The sequence below is a fragment of the Rhamphochromis longiceps genome, linkage group LG1 (genome assembly GCF_057381845.1).
Source record: "Rhamphochromis longiceps isolate RC_006_pf linkage group LG1, R_longiceps_female_GT1.1, whole genome shotgun sequence".
NCBI classification, from domain to species: domain Eukaryota; kingdom Metazoa; phylum Chordata; class Actinopteri; order Cichliformes; family Cichlidae; genus Rhamphochromis; species Rhamphochromis longiceps.
In genome coordinates this window covers 23,500,610-23,521,051 of record NC_140557.1, presented here as the reverse complement: position 1 = coordinate 23,521,051, position 20,442 = coordinate 23,500,610, and the positions used below count along the sequence as shown (strand labels likewise).

Sequence of the window (20,442 nt, the reverse complement as noted above, 5' to 3'; positions counted from 1 at the left end):
TTATTGCATATGTTTATTAAGCAAAGAAAAATGCTTATGACTGAAACTGAATATGTCACAGTTCTGGAACCTGAACAAGGATATTGTCAACAATATTTATTTTTTTGCTTAAAATATGAACCGAGTAATAAATTGATTAAAAATGAATTATTAACTAGTTTCTTACAACACAGTGTACTTGGAAGCATTCAGTATTTTAATATTTAATAGATTAATGTGCTTTTGTTATATTTAGAGAAACGAGCAGGGGTTTTTTCTGGAGCTAGGCCTTTGGGGGAAGAAACAGGCTCAATTGATCAGTAGATCATTAGAGGCAATAAGTCTCTGTTACCTTATTTGACAGAAATCAATGCATTTCCCCATTATGTGTGACCATTAATAAACAAAAACATCAGTTATGTCCGAGTACATGAAACCCCAATTAACAAAAGTGTTTATAAAATATTTACAGGGCTGATAATTTTCCTTTGACTCTGGCTAAAATGTGTGTGTGGGGAGGGGGGCACGCAATATTGCGTGACTCTGTGCTGGCCTTAGTCACAAAACCAGTCTTTCCTCCTAATTGTAGATGTCCTTGTTTGAATGTTGCATTGATTTTTGGATGCGAAACAGGATGGATGAAACTGCACTGATTTCCTGTGTCTCTCTCTGTCTAGAGATCTTAACTTCAACAACCTGAAGGTTTTTCCCAAAGCAATACAGGCCCTCCCCAAACTGAAAGAGCTGTGAGTATACTGCCCCATTTCTACTGCCCGAGAAAGACATTTTGTACTGTTACTAAAGTCAGGAAACTTTTAATGCCTCACTGAGGCAAGTTGCTGTCTTTTTTTCTGGTTTAAAAAAGGACAGATGTGTAATGAGGAAAATATTAATTATATTAAATATTAGAGGATTAGACACATGTATACTGAAATTATTTTAAGCTACCTTCATTTCTGTGACTGTTTCTATTTGTCACACACAGAAACAAAATATTCTGTTGACTTTAATGCTGTTACATCGTTATATATCTGAGCTTTTACCTTTTGGATATGATGTTTAAAGAGAAATAGATAACATGTTTTTTTGATAAAAGTTTTTTTTAAAGCATTTGACACTCACTGATAGAATCATTATGTCTTTTTTTTTTTAAAACTTTGGCTTAGAGTATGTGAAATTAAGTAATGTGTATGCCACGTGTTGAACTGTGGAAAGTTTACTGACACTGCCACCTTCTCTCTTTAGTGGGTTTCATAGCAATGATATTGCTTCCATACCCGAGGGGGCCTTCCACAACAATCCCCTGCTGAAAACCATGTAAGGTCCAACTCTCCCCTCTGACTTGCAGACACTCATTTATAAACAGACATGGCACACTCATAGCTTAACTTTGTAAATACGCCATATACAAGTTTGAGGCTTCAGAAAGATGAATGTCCAGAAGATGGTGCCATTCTTGCATAGTGAATGACTTTTGCTTTGAATTCTCCCCCCTCTGCTCTCCCAGACATCTTTATGACAACCCTCTGTCGTTCGTGGGCGCGTCAGCTTTCCAGAACCTGTCCAGCCTGCACTCACTGTAAGTCCCTCCGTCAGGCTCAACTCCTGACAGATGGTAGTGCTGAATAAAAATATATGAAAAAGGCAATTTGAATGTGCTCTAAGAGTCAGTCAGTCTTATTTAAGTCACACCATCTCACACTTTGATCTCTGTAATAATGATTTTACTATTCTTCAAACTTGTGTTTTCAGAATGTTGCGTGGCGCCAGTATGATGCAGGACTTCCCCATCCTTACATGGACTAACAACCTTGAGAGTCTGTAAGTGAACTCAGATGTGGCATCTTTCTCTGCTTGTGCGATTTTGTGTTTCAGAAGTGACTGAGTAGCTTTTCATATTCAGGACCCTCTCGGGCACCAAGATATCATCCATACCCACTGATCTGTGCGAGGACCTCAAAGTGCTGCGAACGCTGTAAGAAACATTCTCTTTCCTGTTACCTACAGCAGGTAATTGATCATTAGGAAAATACAAAGAGAGCAGAGTAGGTCGAACAGTGCATAGTGTTTTAGTAAGGTCTGTGCACTCATTTTTACAGACCAGTGATCACTGAATGGAACAGTCCAACCTTTTTGTCTTTGTTCTTTCATTTTAATTTGTCCCAGTTGTGCAGTTATTGAAGCTGTTTCTTTTCCTCCATCAGCGACATGTCCTACAATGAGATAAAACAGTTACCTTCCCTCCAGGGCTGCACCCAGCTGCAGGAGATGTGAGTGAAGATCGAAAAGCCATTACACAAAAGAAAGCTTTAAAAGGCAGAAAAAATAAACAAATAAGGCAATTAAAGAAATGTTTGCTTGTTTATAACCTGATAAAATTATGTTTCCCATTTACAGAAACTTTCAGCACAATCATATTGAAAAAATTAACCGAGACACTTTCCAAGGTCTCTCTGCTCTCCGTTTACTGTAAGTCCACTTAGTCATGCACTTCCTTGATGCAATATAAACAAATGTTTTTATGCCTGATTTGTGAATTCACTGAGTTATGTTACACAGAGACCTGAGTAGAAATGAAATCCGAGTTATCCACAGAGATGCTTTCCTCACCCTCAGGGCGCTCACCAACCTGTGAGTAGGACCTTCAGTCACACTGTTTGGTGTCACTCTCTGTGCCCTACAAAATTAAACTGTCTGTGTGCAATCATTTCTGCAGAGACCTGAGTATGAACTCTCTCACTGGGATTCCAACAGCTGGACTGAGCGTGCTCAGTCAGCTGAAACTCTCCGGGAACCCGCAGATGAAAAATGTGCTAACTGCAAATAACCTGCCTAAACTCAGGTGAGAATGACGCTGTGTAGGCTGAGGACATGTAAGTGTAAAATACACTTGCATGCTTAGACAAAGAGGGCAAGTAGTTTTCAAGAACTGAAAAGCATACATGGTGCACACAAGTATAAACTGAACAGTTATCCCTCAGTACAGCAAAGAGAAACAAATCAACAATGGTATAGAAAAACTGAGGAAAACACAACAGCTTCCACGAATGAGGAGGCTAATCCACATCTAAATACTACTATTGGAAGCAATCAGAAGGGCCAGAAATGTATATATGACACTTAAATCTGCCAGTGCTATTAAATGATAAACATTTTCTTTTTTTTAAGGTCCATTTCTGTCCCTTACGCCTACCAGTGCTGTGCATTCGTTGGATGTGACTCAGTGACGACTTCTTTTGAGAAAGAGCACATGAAGAAAACTGCAGGTGGGGATGGCGGACATGTTAACTGCATGTGTTATTGAAGTAAAAAGATTGTTTGCAGTGTTAGTGTTACTCCATCTTACTAACATTAAAAATTGTGCTATATTTCCTGGCTGTCATGAGGTTGTAAAATTCCCCAAAAAAAGATATAAAAAAATGTAAATTACATTTAAATTGAAAGTATCACAGAGAGCTTAAACAGCAATGTTACTAGTTTGGATTGAGTTTAAAAAAAAAAAAAAACACTTTCCCCTCTTAGTATATCCATTTTCTTTCTTGTTGCAGGTGGGGAAGATGTGGAAAAAATCTCAATGGTTATGCATTGTTCTCCTTCACCAGGTAGTCAGCTTTTGTGTTTATCAATCAGTGTTAAAGATTTGAAATAATCCCAAAAAAGATAATAACTAAATTTGTCATATTGTTGGCTTTTCAGGAGCTTTCAAGCCTTGTGAACACCTCTTGGGTAACTGGATGATCCGTCTGACAGTCTGGTTCATCTGCCTGGTGTCGCTGGTCTTTAACAGCCTGGTGCTGGTGGCCACCTTCTCTCCCTCACATCGAGCTGCTGCCCATTCCCACTGCCCGACCCCGTCTCTTTCTCCAGCCAGGCTGCTGATGGGGCTGCTGGCTCTGGCCAACCTGCTCACGGGCTTGTACGTCGGCGTGCTGACTGTGCTCGATGTTGCTACGTGGGGATCCTTCGCTGAGTTTGGGGTGTGGTGGGAGATGGGACCCGGCTGTCAGATCACAGGAGTTCTGGCCGTCTTCTCGTCAGAGTGGTCAGTCTTGTTGCTGTCGTTGGCAGCCGTGGAGCGCAGCGTGGCCGTGCGGATGATTCTTGGGAAGGTCATGATGTCGCCCAGGAGGAGTGCCAGCAGCCGTCGCGGGTGCTTAAGAGGAGATCGACGCTTCAGCCTCGCTGCAGGATTGCTGGCGCTGCTGGCCGCCGCTGGGGCCTGCCTGCCTCTCGTGACCTCCGGTGATCAGTCTTCGTCTCCTCTCTGCCTGCCGTTTGCCGGCGGTGAGCGTCCAGCTTTGAGTGTTACGGTCATTTTGGTGCTGCTCAACGCCGTGGCCTACCTGTTCACCGCAGCTGTGTACACCCAGTTGTACTGCACACTGGGCAGGGTGGAGCTGGCAGATCCGGAGCAGACGGGTGCCCTGAGACACATCGCCTGGCTCATCTTCACCAACTGCATCTTCTTCTGTCCTGTGGCAGCGTTCTCTTTTGCCCCCCTCCTGACTGGCTCCACAGCTGGTGGCCCGGAGATTGCCAAGACCGTCACCCTCATCTTCTTCCCGCTGCCCGCTTGCCTGAACCCAGTGCTGTACGTGTTCTTCAGCCCAGCCTTCAGGGAGGACTGGCTGAGACTACGCAGTCGCAGAAGTTCAACCAGGGAGATGAAGACCACCACAGAAGGTCACCGAGATGACAGTGGCGGAGGGTCTGAGCTCACAGACGGGGGCTCCTCCACACACCTGGGCTTTGACTGTGGGATGTACTCGCAGCTTTGCGGTGAGGTGGTTGTTTGTGAGCAGTGTGAGGCAGCACTGCGTGCCAGGACCTGCTCTTCCCCCTCGTCCTCCACAGTCTGTAGACACTTGGTCAAGTCCCACAGTTGTCCCACCCTCCTGGTTGGAGCTGCGGCATACCAGCGCTCGGAGGGGTTTTGGGGAGACAGCAGCACGCCGTCTGCACAGTCTGAGTACGCAGACGAGGGGGACTCTTTTGTGTCAGATAGCTCGGACCAGATTCAGGCGTGTGGCCGAGCTTGCTTTTGTCAGAGCAGAGGCCTTCCTCTTGTACACTACTCATACAACATACCTCGAGTCAAGGACTAATGACGCATCTGTGTCATGTGAACTTGGATGCTACAAGAATAAACGTTTTTATATCAAACAGCAAAATGTGCCAACTACCCTACGATTCAGCAAGCACTTAGTTTCTAATAACTGTGTTAACAGACACAGCCAATCATTTAAAGGGAACTTGGTTTTTTGAACTGAGAAACAGTTTCTAGGAGACCTGAACCGAGAAAGTTGCATCACAAACTGGTCGACAAAGGATCTCGCAAAGGAAAATGTTGCCACCGGTGCCTGCGTCTGCAAGCCTCCATGTATGTGTTAATGATTTTTTTTGCCCTGTTTCACCTGTACTTATAAGCTTTTAAATTTTTAATTATTATACATCTTGTCAATTTTTAAAGTTTCTTCACAGCAACTTTTGATTTCAGAATTTTTGTTTCTTTTACAAAAATGTAGCAAATGTAATAATCACGCTAAACTTTCATGTATGAATGTAACTTTCAGGTGGTCTTCACCTAGCGGGGGGGATAATATAAAGTCAGCAATAACTTCTGCCCTGCCTGCGTGTGATTGTAAAGTGTCTAAAATAGTCTAAAACAAACATGTCTTTACTTTAAGAGAATGTGATTAAAAGTAGCAGATATCACTGTTTCAGCAACAACTAGGCACAGCGGATGTGAAAGATTATTTATTGTTTGAGTAGCATTAAGTCTCTGGCTGGGTGGAGACAGTTTCTGGCCTCTGAATGATAAATACAGTGTAATAACAAGCATTCACCAAAAAAACAGCTCCTTTATTAGTTTTTCCTCACCAAAAAACCAAAACAAGCACTCTCATGCAGGTTCATGTCACAATTTTTGATCTTTCTTATGGAAAATTCCAGTTATTTTAAAATCTGGGCCTTATTTTCATATTTGTTTTTCCTTTTTGAGCTATTTGTTTGCTAAATTACAGAGCGATGCATGCTGTTAGCCTTTTCAGTACAATGACACTTAAATGAGATCTGCCTAGGCCTGATACTCAGATTGGTTGTGGCCTACAGGGTGATTGTTAATGGTGCTGAATGCAGAGTATTTATAAGCATAAACTGCTCAAAAATTGAATCCTATGAATAATAATAATAAAAAAAGAAATCATTTAAATCACAGGAATAAACCAATATTTTGGGAAATGTGCTTGTTTGCTTAGAGCAGACCTTTCCAAAGTGTGGGGCCCGCCCCCCTAGGGGGGGCGCAGAGCCATTGCAGGGGGGCGCGGTATGAAAAGGGGGGGAAAAACAAAACGCATGGACACTGCTAGCACGGGGCAGCCACAGAAACGCAAAGCAGGAGATGAAGCATAGCTGAATATGTTTCCAAGGTAGTTGCCAAGGTAGGTCTCCCCTGCATAATTGGTTTCCCCTTCGTCGGGAGCAGCGCTGGGCTCTCCAAATCACGGACAAACAGCATCCCACATTCGTGATTTATAGTTCACAAACACTTGTAATGACTAACTACTCCTGACATTTTGGAGATGTTAGCTCTTTATACAGTAAAGTTACAGTGGGATACAAATAATATCAGGCTGATCCTGCCACGATTTGTTCCCCCGGTTCAAATCACGGACAAACAGTATCCTACAGCTGTTTATGTTTTTAAACCCATTTTGCACAGAGAGGCATTTTTTGAAAAATGTATTGATAGCAATGTTGAATATTATTACACAGGAAAAAAACAACTACATGTAAAATAATTACACCGTGACGCCTTTGCCTTTCTAAATAGAGGGACAGTAACTGTGTATGTATATGTAAGCGTGTAAAACCTGCAGATAGAGACAAAATACTGTTAATCTGACTATCTGCCATTCTGCAATTCATCTCATGTAAACAATAACGTGGCGCACAGCGTGACGTGAAAAAGGCACATACCTTTGACGCTGCGTGACGAGCTCTGTATTCCTCGTAAACAGGTAGACGCAAAAAAGGAGTTTTAAAAAGTCGGTGATTCGAAACGCAGTTTACGTGTGGACGAAACAGCTGCGTTGTCAAAAATACCCGTGTAGGTGCGGACGTAGCATAAAAGAGTTAGTAGTTTATTTTATTACTACCTGTAATTTATTGCAGTTTACTTGTATTTGCTTAATTGTTTACTAAATGTTTGAGGTGTGAAATAAACTGCAATGGAGCAAAATAAGGGTGTGTGCGTGCGAGGGGGGGCGTGAACATTTTTCTTGTAAAACAGGGGTGTCAAACTCAAATACACAGTGGGCCAAAATTCAAAACTGGAACAAAGTCGCGGGCTAACATTAATATTTATTGAAAAAAAAAAAATCTTCCTCTAGATATAAGAATGAATCTTTTCTTATGGACTCAAACAAGTTTTGCTGAAAAACTGAATATGGAACAAGCAAAGCTTAATACTAAACAATATATATATTAGCTGTATAATACCAGTAGGCCAGCTCTAATAGTAATTTGGTATGGCTTCGCGGGCCAAATGTAATTAGGCTGCGGGCCAAATTTGGCCCGCGGGCCAGAGTTTGACACCTATGTTGTAAAACAAAGGGGGGCCTAGCAAAAAAAATTTGGGAACCACTGGCTTAGGGTAAGATGACAGCCAGCAGCTTGTTAGCTTAGCCAGGCTTTTTCTTTTGTATTCGTTTTTTTTATCCACCTGCTGCTCTAGCTCTATGTTTAGCAAACATTTACAACCCTGGATTTACTTCAGAGCATGGAAACTCACATATATGTTGCAAAAAAAAGGCAATAAACAGTCTACGAATTTAAATCAGCTACATTTATGCTGGTTATACTACAAAAAAGTGCAGAGCTACCCGCTGTGGTGACCCCTTGTGGCAATGGAGCAGCCAAAACTTGCTTTTTATATACTATTGATTGAAGTCATATACATATTATAAAGATTTTGGCTCATGAGCAAGAAAAAAAAAACATGAATATCATCCAAGACAAAAACATGAATGTAATACTGCTTTCACTTTCACGTGATTTGAACACTACACAAGACTGGCAGCCAGCTGAGTTGACAAGATGGTGCATTAGCATTGCCAATAAGTATGAAATGGACGAGGGGGCGGTTGTTAGTCACCCACAGATATTTAAAGACAAGCATCTGCAGTGTGCTCTTGTATTAAAAGGTATTTGTGTGCAGGCTGTGTGTTTCCTGTATATGATGGATTGACTAGTAAATATGTGATGGTACAAAAAAAAAAGAAGGAAAATAAGGCCTTGATTTAAAAAGAAAAGGAAGATTTATCTATAACAGATTGACTACTTTAACTCTGCTGTTTGAGACTTCTCAGACTTAACTGAGAAGTTATACTGAGTCCCGTCCGTCTAGCTGATCAGAAAAGCATTTTTTAATGCTTCAAAGTAAAATGTAAGTCTTTCCATCCTGAGAGCTGACCTAAGTGAAGCTGTGTTTGACGAGGGATTGGCTGGTGTTGTGCTAGAGCATGATTGTACACATTGAGGTGGATACACCCTCTGAGCATGTATTCACAAGTGCACGTCATGTGAGCGCTTTGGAATTCAGGCAATGTAGGGAAACATTTTCTTCCACCAATAAAAAGTTCTTGTGTTCTTCTACTGCAACTTTCAATTTCGGCGTTTCGACTCCTATCTTCTGTTTTCACACACCAGACAACTGAGTGTGTAAATAAGTTCACTTACTAAAATGTCTCGCTGACTGTTTGAGATGTCTGATGCGCCACGTGGTGAAAATGTATGCATCTCTTTCTTTCTTTCTTTCTTTCTTTCTTTCTTTCTTTCTTTCTTTCTTTCTTTCTTTCTTTCTTTCTTTCTTTCTTTCTTTCTTTCTTTCTTTCTGTGTAGTTTTGATTATTGTTATTTGTTTCTGTGTCTGTCTGTAAATTATTTGAACACAGATAATCAAGAATGGGATGCTAACTACGGAAGCTACCTCCTCAACTGTAGTGGCTACCAACAGTGATTTGTTCATTTTTTTTCTTTTTTCTTTTTTTTTTGCATTCTTGGCTTTACATTGACAGAGGATAGGTGACAAATTAAAGGAAAACTCAAATGCCTGACATCCATGCAGTGGGGTGGATTCGGAGGCTTTGCTGTGCTTTGTTGTTATGTTTAGGTCTGCTTGTCTCTCTGCAAAATAGAACTTTTCCTTGGCGACTAGCTACACAGCTTATCCTGTGGTGACGCATTTCTGTCATCATATGAGCAGTCTCTTCCAGGATGATAATCCCACAGGGCATGAGGGATCATTGAATCGTTAATAATGTTTGTCATGTGTTCACAGTCGCTAGATCTCAGCACCTATGGGAGATTGTAGACTGATAAGTTAGACGGGGCTCTCCGGCACCGTCATCCAAACAGACTTGTAGAATAAATGAATGAATGAATGCCACACCTTACATAGGGCTTAAAGTTGGCCTTTCCTTTAATTTGTCACCTCTGTTTGTACATCGTTTTAGTTCTTTGCAAATTGTGGGAGGAATCTATGTACTGTATACTGTGATTTTTTTTTTTAACCAACCTTAAACTATGAATTTTTTTGGTTTTATGTTTTATAAGTATGAACCTGCAGAATAATACAGATTATATATAAAGTATCTCACTTATTGTCAGTTTGAATTAAATCTTACTAGTTTTACACGTGAGATCTCCCCGAGTTGTTTTTATTCTGTTAAAGTAGAAAAAAAGCTATTTCTTTAAATTTTGAATGAATAAAATTGGATGAACACAATAATTCTTGTACTTTTGTGTTGCTTTTAAGACCATGAAAGTCCTATTCACAAACCAGCATCTGGCAGTATATGAGAGGAAAGGTCATTTGTTTGCTTGCTTGTACCACATTTGAAGTGACTTGAGCCAGTTGCTCTGTCCACATGTTCAGTTGAGGTACAACTGATGAATTAAAGTGAGGAGTTATCAGTCTTATTACCCAGTATGTGATGGATACACAAAACTTTGTACCATTTCTGCCACTAAATGTAAATTACAGAAACTTAGTTGATCTTCAAGCTAACAATGTGATTAATTACACAATGCTAGTTCTGAGCCAGAGCCTTAAAGCGTATAAAACCAGGACAAGGCTTCTTGGATGGAGAAATGAAGCCAATGTGAAAGTGTCTTCAACCTGCCTGCAGTGTCTCTGAAGGCCACCAGATGGCGATAGTTGTGGTTGCAAAAAGACTGCCGGTCCTGTAGAGGTCTATGGGAAAATTGCTCTCTGTCTTGACCTCTCTGAAGACTTTCTTGCTGAGTTTATGGACTCACTTAACCAATTTGGGTCATGCTGAATGAAATGTAATTCTGTTTTGTAACTCTTCAAGATATTCTATTTCAAAATGGTGGATTATATGTGGTATGAAACCGCACACTCATTGGCTAAAGAGATATCAGTCACTAGTCAGTAGCCAGTGAGTTGTCAAAACACCTTGCAAAAAACAGAGATGCTCTAAAGCATTTATCAAGTATGTTCCAGGTGACCCTGTGACACGTACAAGGCTCTCTGGATCTTTTGCAGCTGTACGCTGAAAGGGCACGGGAAATATTTACATTCAAGGCATCAAAGGAATAACTGTTGAGTGATCTTACAGGAGCCCACTATGGAGCAAAGCCAGAATGTGCTCTACTCTACATTTAATCACATCCCGGCTATTCTAGCCCTTCACATAGTTCAGGCACATGCCTTACAGCTCTGGCTTTAAAAAGGCTTTGTTACAATAAAACTAAGCTCTCAGAAACTCGTATCAATTGCACCAGACTTCTGAGTATCAGTGGCAGGCTTTGGGGGTTTTCAAAAAATCCTTGCTGCACTATAATGTAATACCACCTACATATACAGTACACTTCTTGATTTCTTAGTTTTTTTTTTTCATATTTCACATTACTGTGGATGAATTTTGGCCCACTCTTCTCTGTAGAATTGCTTTAATTCAGACACATTGGAGGATTTTTGAGCATGAACAGCCTGTTTAAGGTCATGCAAAAACAAGTCTGTTTGATTTAAGTCCAGAGATTGACTAGGCCAATCCAACACCTGCATTCATGCCATGCAGAGGTGGACTTGCTGGTGTGTTTCTAATCATTGCCCTGCTGCATAAGTCAAGTACTCTTTACCTCCGGATGTTCTCCTTTACTGGTAGAGAGCAGAATTCATGGTTTCATCAACTATGGCAATTTGTCCAGGTCCTGAAGCAGCGAAGCAGCCCCAGAACATCATACTACCACCACCACCATGTTTTACTGTTGATGTTCTTTCTATGAAGTTTTAATGCAAGATGTAACAGGACTCAAACTTTCCATAAAGTTCAGCTTTTGTCTCATCAGTCCACAGAATATTTCCCCAAAAGTCTTGGGGATCAACAAGAGGTCTTTTGGCAAATTTAAGATGAGTCTTTGTATTCTTTTTGGTCAGCAGTGGTTTTCTCCTTGGAGCTCCCCTATAGATGTGATTTTTTCCCTTTCATATTGTTGAATCAAGAACTCAGACCTTAACTGAGGACTGAGGTCTGTAGTTTTTTTTTTCTTTTTTCCAAAAAGAAAAATGTGATTAATCATAGTTAATTCATGATTTAACACGGTGGTTGTAAGTCTGTTTTGAATTTACTCAGGTTATTTTTGTCCAATATTGTGTAAACTTTGATGATCTTAAATGTAAATGTGAAAAGAAATTAAAAAGTAGAAAGACAGCAAATACATAGTCCTCACAGCTCTGTACACTACATGACTGAAAAAAAATCACTTAGTAATTCTGTTTTCAAGTAATTTTTATGCACACAAATCAGCCCAGACAAGCAGCAAATCAGACAGTAGTTTCCTAAATATTGATACTATTTACTAAACACTGTTATCTCTGTTATCAATACCAAGAACTGGACTGAAATAAAGATCATTGTTTGGGATAATTAATAATAAATACTTATAGCAAAATGAAAATAAAGGAACAGCAAATTCAGTGAGCCCCATTCACTTCTGTCATCCAGTGGTTTACATGACACTAATATAACAGTGAGGATAACATGATGTGAGATGACTGCAGGAGAGGAAAGCAGCACATAAACATAAAAAGGATGTGGAGCTGAACTCTGAGATGCCATCTTCTCTTCATTTGGCTTCTTGAATTTTTTCCTTCTTGGGCTCCTTCTTATCTTCTCTAGTAATTTGAGCTGCAAGGCAGGGGGGATTTTTATTCAGTAAAAACAAAACAAAAAATTACTTAATCTGTTAGGTGCTGAGTAGGTAACATTAATGTCTGTAGTGTGTTTTTACTGTTTTATTGGTTTTTAAAAAATGCTGAAAGTTCACTGAAAGTCACACCTCCACATAACTGAGGAGAGTTGCACAGCTTGGCGATGATTGTCTGTAGATTCAATTAATAATTATTGTTGAATTAAAAATAAATGAATACAGCTGAACTGTTTAAACATTCTCAGTGGACATTTAAAACCTCATAAATGTGGAGACTGTAATAAAGTCCATAATTCTCTGTCAAATCCCTCCTAAGAACTTATCATATTATCATCATATTACAGGTTATTTTGGAGCTTGACAGGGTAAATTATGACAATTAAAAATGCCAACTTTTACTCTGTGCAAATGTGATTTTATTTTTATGTTTGCAGTTATGACAGAAATTGCAAATCAGTTTTTAACAGGATTATTTTTCTGCAGCACAATTTAGAGCTCTATAATTTCCCAATAATCCCCAAGACATTATCTCAGAAAGAACTTCATAAAATGTTAGTATTTAACAGAAAAAACAGAAAAGGCTCGGCGGGTTTAATTCATAATTTAAATGAATTGTTAGTTGGACTCAAAGGACTACAGCAGAAACTTGTTTATCTCTTAGTAAGTGTGCAGCCTGAGAGCCAATTCAGGATGTGGGGAAATATCAAACTGAATGGGTTTCTTTATCTTTCTTTGTTAATGAATGTCCAATTTTACTCATGGAATAAATACATAAATACAAGACTGTTGTGTCGAAGATTTTCTGGGGTGTGTGGTCAGTTAATATTTTCCAAGAAACCATTTCACATCAAATGTGGATGTTTTTTTTTTTTGTATTCTGCTATTAACACTAAAATATATTTATATATTTTTCTTTAATTATTTGATGAGTTCATGTGTGCGTGAATGTTTTTCTTTAAGAACAAACAAGGGAGGTGGAAGGGGGTGTTAAAGGAGGATGCTGGAGAAAAAGTGCAGTCTAAGTGGGGCATGCAAAAGAGGACACATGCATTTCATGAACTACTTACGGCGAACCTCCAGTTTACACTCCACTGTGTCTTCACCGCTGTCGTTGACTGCTTTGCACGTATACACCCCCCCATCAAATGGACAGGGCTTACGGATCTCCAGCGTCAGGACACCTTGCTTACTGATCATCCTGTACTTGGCTTCATTTGAGATGTCCATTTTGTTTTTGTACCATGTTACTTTGGGCTAATAAGGGAGGAAAAGTAGAATTATGTAAGTATATATTTTTGGGAAAAGATTTTGGAAAGCAGTTTAAATGTTGATTGAATAACATAATAATAATACAATTAATACTACTACTACTACTACTACTAATAATAATAAAGATTTCAGGGTGGTCAAGATTATAATGATTACAGTTTGTTCAGTGACTTCCTCTCCACCACAGCTTCAAAAGTTTCCAGTTTGTAGCCAATCACAGAGCCAGCTTTGCTGATCTGTTCATTCAGCGTGCTGGAGTCTTGCTCATAGGGGGTCATCTGATGGTGGGGTTTTCTCTGTACTAGTTTAGGATTTGTAAAGTGCTTATTTATTTGCTTATTTATTTGCATTCCTGAAGTTTTTCTGATAGAGTTATTCTTTCTATCTATATCTATCTATCTATCCACACACACACACACACACACACACACACACACACACACACACACACACACACACACACACACACACACACACACACACACACACACACACACACACACTTATGGTCTAAAAAATTGTTAAGCACTGTATATAAGCAGAGGAAAATGTTTAACAAGGTTTAATTCTAGTAAAAGTGAATATCTTTGAAACATCTAATTCATACCCTACAGACCTTTGGTATTCCTCGCACGGCGCAGCTTAGGGTGGCGTTGTATCCTGCTATGACAGAACGGTCCACCAAAGGGCGTGTAAACTTGGGAGCCTCTGTAAAGTCATGATCCTTGTAGTTGGGTGGCTTGTATATGATACCTGAGATGACAATTGGATAATTTCCTTTCAGTTCCAAAGAGCATATAATCATAACCACAAGTGCATCACACTGGCTATATTTGCTCACCTGTTTTCTGAATGTAAACACTGTCTTTTGTGCAGTACGGCTCTGGGCTGAGGCCCACAAGGTTTATGGAAAAGACTCGGAACACGTACTCATTCCCCATGATGAGGTCGGACACAACACAATGGGTTCGGCGGTACTGATCATGGACTGTATACCATTCCTTCACATTAATTTCAAAAAACACACGAAAAAACAGATTGAGTGTTTAAGTACCACTTTAAAGACAAATGTAACTGAATGAGTGAGGAAAAAGAATGAATCATCATACTTTTATAAATTGGTTTTATTTAGAGTCCAGAAGGGTGTCATTCATACTTATTTAAGTTTTCAGCTTAAAGACACCTGAAGCTACTCTGGATGGCTATGATAATATTTCATTTTATGACATTTAATCTTTACATTAAGGCACAGCCCACATAAAGTTACACAGGATATATTGTTTGTTCACTGAGACAAGGGTTTATTTAAAGGACACCTGCCCTAAGTGCTTTTATCTATGCCACATAACAGGTACACTGTTTTTGGTAACATGATAATAAACACTCCTACCTCACTATGTTGCAAGCAAACTTAATTTGATCTAATAATAATGGCTGGAGTGAAACATGAGCACTTGCTGTGCTGGCAGGGGAACAATGGTCCTGCGTCACTGTGCAGACAATCTGGACCAGCTCAAAGCGACAAGGATAAGATTAGGACATTCCTGGCTGACACTGTTCCTGGCGGCTCGAGGTGGAGGATGGTGGCAGTTGGAGCTCTTGCCAGGAGGCCAGATATTACATCACTAGTGACCCACAGAGGAAAGTTACTGGGAAGAGTCTGAATTTGACTTTAAAAAACAAGAATTGGGTGTTCAAGATCAAATTTATTTGCAGTTTTCAATAATCCACACAGGATCAAACGTCGGCAAAAAGGCTCAAATATACACAACGGGTTCGCCATTAAAGTCACTTTAATTTTTTAATAAGTGGTTTTGAAAGGTTCTGCCTTATATCTTAACAAGCACTCACTGGAGTAACCAATACTAACAATAGGATCTAGGAAGGAGAATTGTAGAATTGGGAAGGTCTCTTGGAGACGTTTCTAAACAACTGCAGATTTCAAGATAAGGAGTTTACACAATTGTACATAACTACAAGTTATTTAGATCTGCTACCATTTTGCTAAGGTCAGAAAGAAATTTAAACATCAGATGAGAACCACCAAGGCTCAAAGCTGCCACTAACTGGAAACTGTTGGAACACCAGTGTTACCGTTCACAATAAGGTTTAAATCGCCACAGACTGAGAGGTTATTGACCACAGCAGAAGCCTTTGCTCCAAAATCAGCATTTTCAAGGTGGACTGAAGTTTGCAGCTGCACACCCGAACAGGCCAAATGACTTCTAGAGAAAAGTTTTGTGCTTAGATGAGACAAAAATTAAGATGTTTAGCCAAAATGACAAGAGGTATGTTTGGAGGAGTAAAACGTACCAACTCTTAAGCATGGTCAAAGTGGTAACATCATACTTTGGGGCTGCTTTTCTACCAGTGGTACTGCTGCATTGCACAAAGTGGACGGAATAATCAAACTTGGACACAGACGGATGTTCCAAAAAGACAATGATCCCAAACACACATCAAAACCTGCTTTGCAGTGGATAAAACGTTTAGCTTCTTTCGCGAACCTCCCAACCTAAACCCTACTGAAAATGTGTAGGCCTCCTTAGAAATTGGGTCTGTGTGATGCCAGAGGCTTGTTGATGGCCACCAGAAGTATCTGGTCAAGGTGCAACTTGATAAGGGACAATTAACCAAATACCATAGGTTAACAGCTGAAAGAAATTATTTAAAAAACAAATTACTATAATATTACTCGCCTCTGTCAGTGCGCCCCAGGGTGGCTGTGGCTACAATGTAGCTTGCCATCACCAGTGTGTGAATGGGTGGATGACTGGTTGTGTAAAGCGCTTTGGGGTCCTTAGGGACTAGTAAAGCACTATACAAATACAGGACATTTACCGTTACCATTTATGCCCATGATGAGTTTATGTAAACTTAAAAACTGTATGTAAACTGACCACAACTGTAATATACTGACTGACTAAGTTGGTGCTGGGAGCAGGCTGTGGTGGATAAGTAGGGCTTGCTTGAGAGTCCCAAGCCTCATTGATTTAATAAATCTTTGTTAACTGCTGACTTATATTTAGACTTTGTTAACTTAAAAAATAGTTTTGTTACCTAAATGTAACCAAACTATGCAGATGTTTCCAAATACAAATTCCAGAAACCAAACTTCTCCCGTGTGCCAGCAGAAACTGCATGTTCAGCATAAGCTGCTGTAATTAGAGGATATGTTCCAGGAGGGAGACTAAAATATTAATCTGACCTCATCCAGGACCACAGACGGTTGGGCCAGGGAGAAAGAAATTTAGATTTGAGTGTTATTATCTCTTCTACCTAACCTGACCACTGGAGAAACGCACTAGCAACAAAAATTACCAAAGGTTCCCCATGTGGAACATATTGCACAAATTTCTATTACTGGCACAGGTACCATAAAGTTGGAACAGGCATGGTACCACAAGAAAGTGGAGCAAAAGTGCTTCCAATAGATTCTGTCCACCAGGATTTTCCTAACCTGAACGTCTGCTCTATGTAACTTTTGGTACTGAAACGTGGAAAAAGGGACAGGAAAGTATTAGGTAAATTAAAACATTAAATTAATCTCTGCTTTTATTGAATTGAGCTGCTCATTATTGGGTGGAAAAGCATGGAAAAACATGCTAAAAGCAAAAGCGAGAACTAGTGTTTGGATCCAGCTGGACTCCAAAAAGCTTTCTAGCGCAGTCTCACCATAGTCTTTTTGTCGGCTTTCTGAATGGTGTAACCGGTTATTTCACAGTTTCCGTTGTCCTTTGGAGGCTTCCACTCAAGCGCCACATTAAAACCCCAGGTATCAACAATCTTTAGAGCCTCAGGAGGGCCTGGGAGGTCTGTAGAAGGAAAAAAAAATAGGAGCTCTCATTCAGTGCCCACTGACAAAACATCTGTGGTGCTGTTTTAATGCAGTGATTTTTTATACTCCGATTAGAAGTCAAACGTAGCTCTCCATTTGTTCAGTTCTGCTTACCAACGACCTGCAGTGTTACTGCTGCTTTGTCCTCCACGTTTTCAATCTGCACCTGGAGCTCATACTTCCCAGAATGTTTTCTCTCTGTTTTGCGGATGAAGAATATCGTGTCAACTTCACTGTTCCTAACACTAGCTATTGTGGGATCTAGGGGCTCCCCATCTTTGCTCCATGTGACTTTTGGCCTGGGTTTCCCCTGCATCACAAGAAAAGAGAAAGGAATGGCTGTAACTCAGATTGCTTCTGTGTTTGTCTGCAAATAAGAGACAAGAAAAGCAACCTTTCAGCTCTCTCCTGTCACACTTACAAGTTCAAACAGCAGCTCATAAACAGAACATTGCTCAGCGTTGCCACAGTTGGTCAGCTTGTCAAAACAAAACTGCAAACTCCTTCTTTGAACACAATCAGGGCTGAGGTGATAGAGTGAGGGAGATGAGGAGCAGTTCTCTATAGACTTCAGTACAACCTGTCTTCTTTTTACAAACTCAGGACTCACCCCCTGCTGGTCCATTAGAGTGTGGGTTCAAAACATTTCTACTGTGGCTTCCCTTTTCAGACCTGGACCTGGACCAGTCTATGGTCAATATCAAAGGCACCTCATTTTAAAAGTGGTTGACCTCAAAGTGGCATCACTACACTGCTTTGATCCAGAGTTAAAAAATCTTAAATACTTTTGAGGAAACTACTATGAATTTTCCCCCAAACAAGTTTTACAAGCAATTATCTGACCTTACAGGTGAAGTTTCCAGATTCCAAAGAGCAGATTCTTAAGTGGCCTCATTCCTAATTACTGACAGCCTACATGTTAACATGAAAGTGACTTTTGACCTGGCGCCGTCTTTAGACCAAGGTTTACATTTTTTTATGTCCGTGCTGGGAAAGGTGAAATAATCCTACCTTTTTATCCATCCAGTCACACTGATATGACCACCAGATATGACCAATAATGATAAAGACATCAGTCATGTTTTACTTTGATATCAAACATAGGTAACATCCCTTGTTGTGTTTCATGTGTTCATGAAGCCACCTGAAATGGAATCACGATGTTCATGGTGTCTCCAACTTTCTTGATAAGAGTCTGACGGAGATTTCTTGGAAGCCAAATTTTAGGGCGTTCTGTGAAAATAAAACACAAAATAAGAGTATGAAAAAATGGCTGAGTATTGTGTATCACGTCCACGTAGGGAACTAAAGGATGCAAGCGAATAATGAAGCGTGTAATCTATAATTACTCACGCATAATCTCTCTGATGGTGACGGGCTGAGCCAGAGTGGCGGGAGCACTTGGTCCCGCCATGTTGTAGGCTCGCACACGGAACTGCAGCTTGTCTCCGGTGGTGAGGCCTTTGATCACCGTCGACGTCCTCTCTGTCAGACCCTCCATTGCTGGTATCCATTCATCAGCTGTTGCCAGAAACCACAAAAAATTCAAATAAACTCAAATCACAGAGTTATGATGTGGAAATTAGCATAAATGCAACTTGCTCCGGTACGTACTACCCTCCTTGCAGTACTCAATCCCATAGCCCTCAAGGTCAGCTGAGCCAATTCTCTCAGGCCGCCGCCACTTCAACGTGATAGAAGTGTCACTGACGTCGTCGACGCACAGTCCAAGGGGCTCGCTTGTAGGAGCTGAGGAAGAGGCAGAGAGCACATAAATGTCCCTTTGAGTCAGCTAGAGCTTTAAAGCAATACATTACTTTAATTAATTACTCGACAAGTGGATGACAATAATCAGTACAAGATTATTTAACCCTTCTTCAGAGCCATCATCACATTACACTGCAGCTTTCCTTTTCTTTTGTTCCACACCAGGTCAAGTCAGCAAGCTCCAAGTCATAGACAGTAAGAAAAAAAAAACTCCCTTCTTAAAGTCTACCTAATAAATTGCATTTCATTACACTTTAGAGTCCTGTTCCAAAAAAGGAGGCCTAGTAAAATTTGTGAACCCTGTAATGAGGAAAAGCTCAAAGCCAGAGGGCTAACTCAAACCTCAGGTTAGTTATGAGGAACAGGTCTTCTCTCCATTTCCTCCACTTTTGCTGCACATTATGTCTTTCTTGAAACCCCAGGTAGATGCTAGTTTGTCATTCATTTTATTTAAAATAATTCCTTCCACAATCAGTCTGTCATCAGTGTCAGGACAGTGACAGAGAGCTTTAGAATTTAGGGATCATATATGTTATATATTAATGCACAATCTTTTTAACTTTTTATCCTCTTACAATTGATCACATCGATGATAAAAAGGCCTTTTGTAGATATTTTTTAGAGATGATGTTAATATTTGAGTGAAGATGAATGTTGTGTTGCTAAATGCAGTATAATGTGAGATTTTTAATATAGGCTCCACATAGTGTGAATGTTATTAAATGCTCTCGACTGTACATTTAAAATGTAAAATCTCCATGACCCCAGATACCTTTTGCATCAGAAATCACCATAATCTATCTTAGTGGATCTCACTGGGTCCTATTTTGTGTGTCAGTTTATGGCTGAATAAAAATATTTAAAACTCTAATGTAAAGAGAATTTAAGGAGAACATGCCAGGTAAGCAATGACTGAGAAAAGAAAATCACTATTTTTCCTCATCTTGTATTTAAATTAATTTATTTTTAAGGCAAAGATCTACACTTAGTTAAAAAGCAGGTTCTAGAGCATTTTCATTGAATTATGACAATGATGCTGTTTGCCTTGCAGTAATTTTACTAACAGACCATCCAGAATTTCCTGTGCTGCAGTTTTGATGAATTCTGTATAGATATCTGGGCTAATTTGCATCTTTCTTTCCTGCAGTGTTCCTCTACACTCTATAATTGTATATATAGCTTGCTAGTATAAGCTTGACTACATCCAATAAGATAATAATCGACAGCATTTATTACATTTCTGTGTTTAAGAAGCAGTGGTAGACCGTCAAGTTAAATTCAGTATGCACTTGTGTAAGTTCTTGTTAGCATACACAGATCATACTCAGGCAGCTGTAGTGGGAGGTATGTGA

General features: G+C 39.9%; 2 protein-coding genes across 2 annotated transcripts in view; one reads left to right on the top strand and one right to left on the bottom strand.

Moving 5' to 3' along the window:
• The window catches only part of lgr4 (leucine-rich repeat containing G protein-coupled receptor 4), a 33,124-nt gene extending 23,693 nt beyond the window's left edge, over nucleotides 1–9,431 (top strand). Inside the window, exons 7-18 of the mRNA XM_085402720.1 lie at nucleotides 657–725; nucleotides 1,225–1,296; nucleotides 1,487–1,558; nucleotides 1,732–1,800; nucleotides 1,883–1,954; nucleotides 2,184–2,249; nucleotides 2,377–2,448; nucleotides 2,539–2,610; nucleotides 2,696–2,821; nucleotides 3,148–3,245; nucleotides 3,528–3,581; nucleotides 3,676–9,431. Coding sequence (XP_085258846.1) covers nucleotides 657–725; nucleotides 1,225–1,296; nucleotides 1,487–1,558; nucleotides 1,732–1,800; nucleotides 1,883–1,954; nucleotides 2,184–2,249; nucleotides 2,377–2,448; nucleotides 2,539–2,610; nucleotides 2,696–2,821; nucleotides 3,148–3,245; nucleotides 3,528–3,581; nucleotides 3,676–5,084 — 2,251 coding nt within the window. The 3' untranslated portion in view covers nucleotides 5,085–9,431. The remainder of the gene's footprint in view (nucleotides 1–656; nucleotides 726–1,224; nucleotides 1,297–1,486; nucleotides 1,559–1,731; nucleotides 1,801–1,882; nucleotides 1,955–2,183; nucleotides 2,250–2,376; nucleotides 2,449–2,538; nucleotides 2,611–2,695; nucleotides 2,822–3,147; nucleotides 3,246–3,527; nucleotides 3,582–3,675) is intronic.
• Nucleotides 9,432–11,717: 2,286 nt separating this feature from the next.
• Nucleotides 11,718–20,442, bottom strand: part of mybpc3 (myosin binding protein C3) — a 32,326-nt gene continuing 23,601 nt past the window's right edge. The window contains exons 25-33 of the mRNA XM_085402721.1: nucleotides 18,938–19,072; nucleotides 18,677–18,844; nucleotides 18,468–18,556; nucleotides 17,438–17,633; nucleotides 17,161–17,300; nucleotides 14,327–14,486; nucleotides 14,102–14,238; nucleotides 13,284–13,470; nucleotides 11,718–12,194 (exon numbers count right to left, since the gene is read on the bottom strand). Of these exons, the coding sequence (XP_085258847.1) occupies nucleotides 12,133–12,194; nucleotides 13,284–13,470; nucleotides 14,102–14,238; nucleotides 14,327–14,486; nucleotides 17,161–17,300; nucleotides 17,438–17,633; nucleotides 18,468–18,556; nucleotides 18,677–18,844; nucleotides 18,938–19,072 (1,274 nt within the window). The 3' untranslated portion in view covers nucleotides 11,718–12,132. The remainder of the gene's footprint in view (nucleotides 12,195–13,283; nucleotides 13,471–14,101; nucleotides 14,239–14,326; nucleotides 14,487–17,160; nucleotides 17,301–17,437; nucleotides 17,634–18,467; nucleotides 18,557–18,676; nucleotides 18,845–18,937; nucleotides 19,073–20,442) is intronic.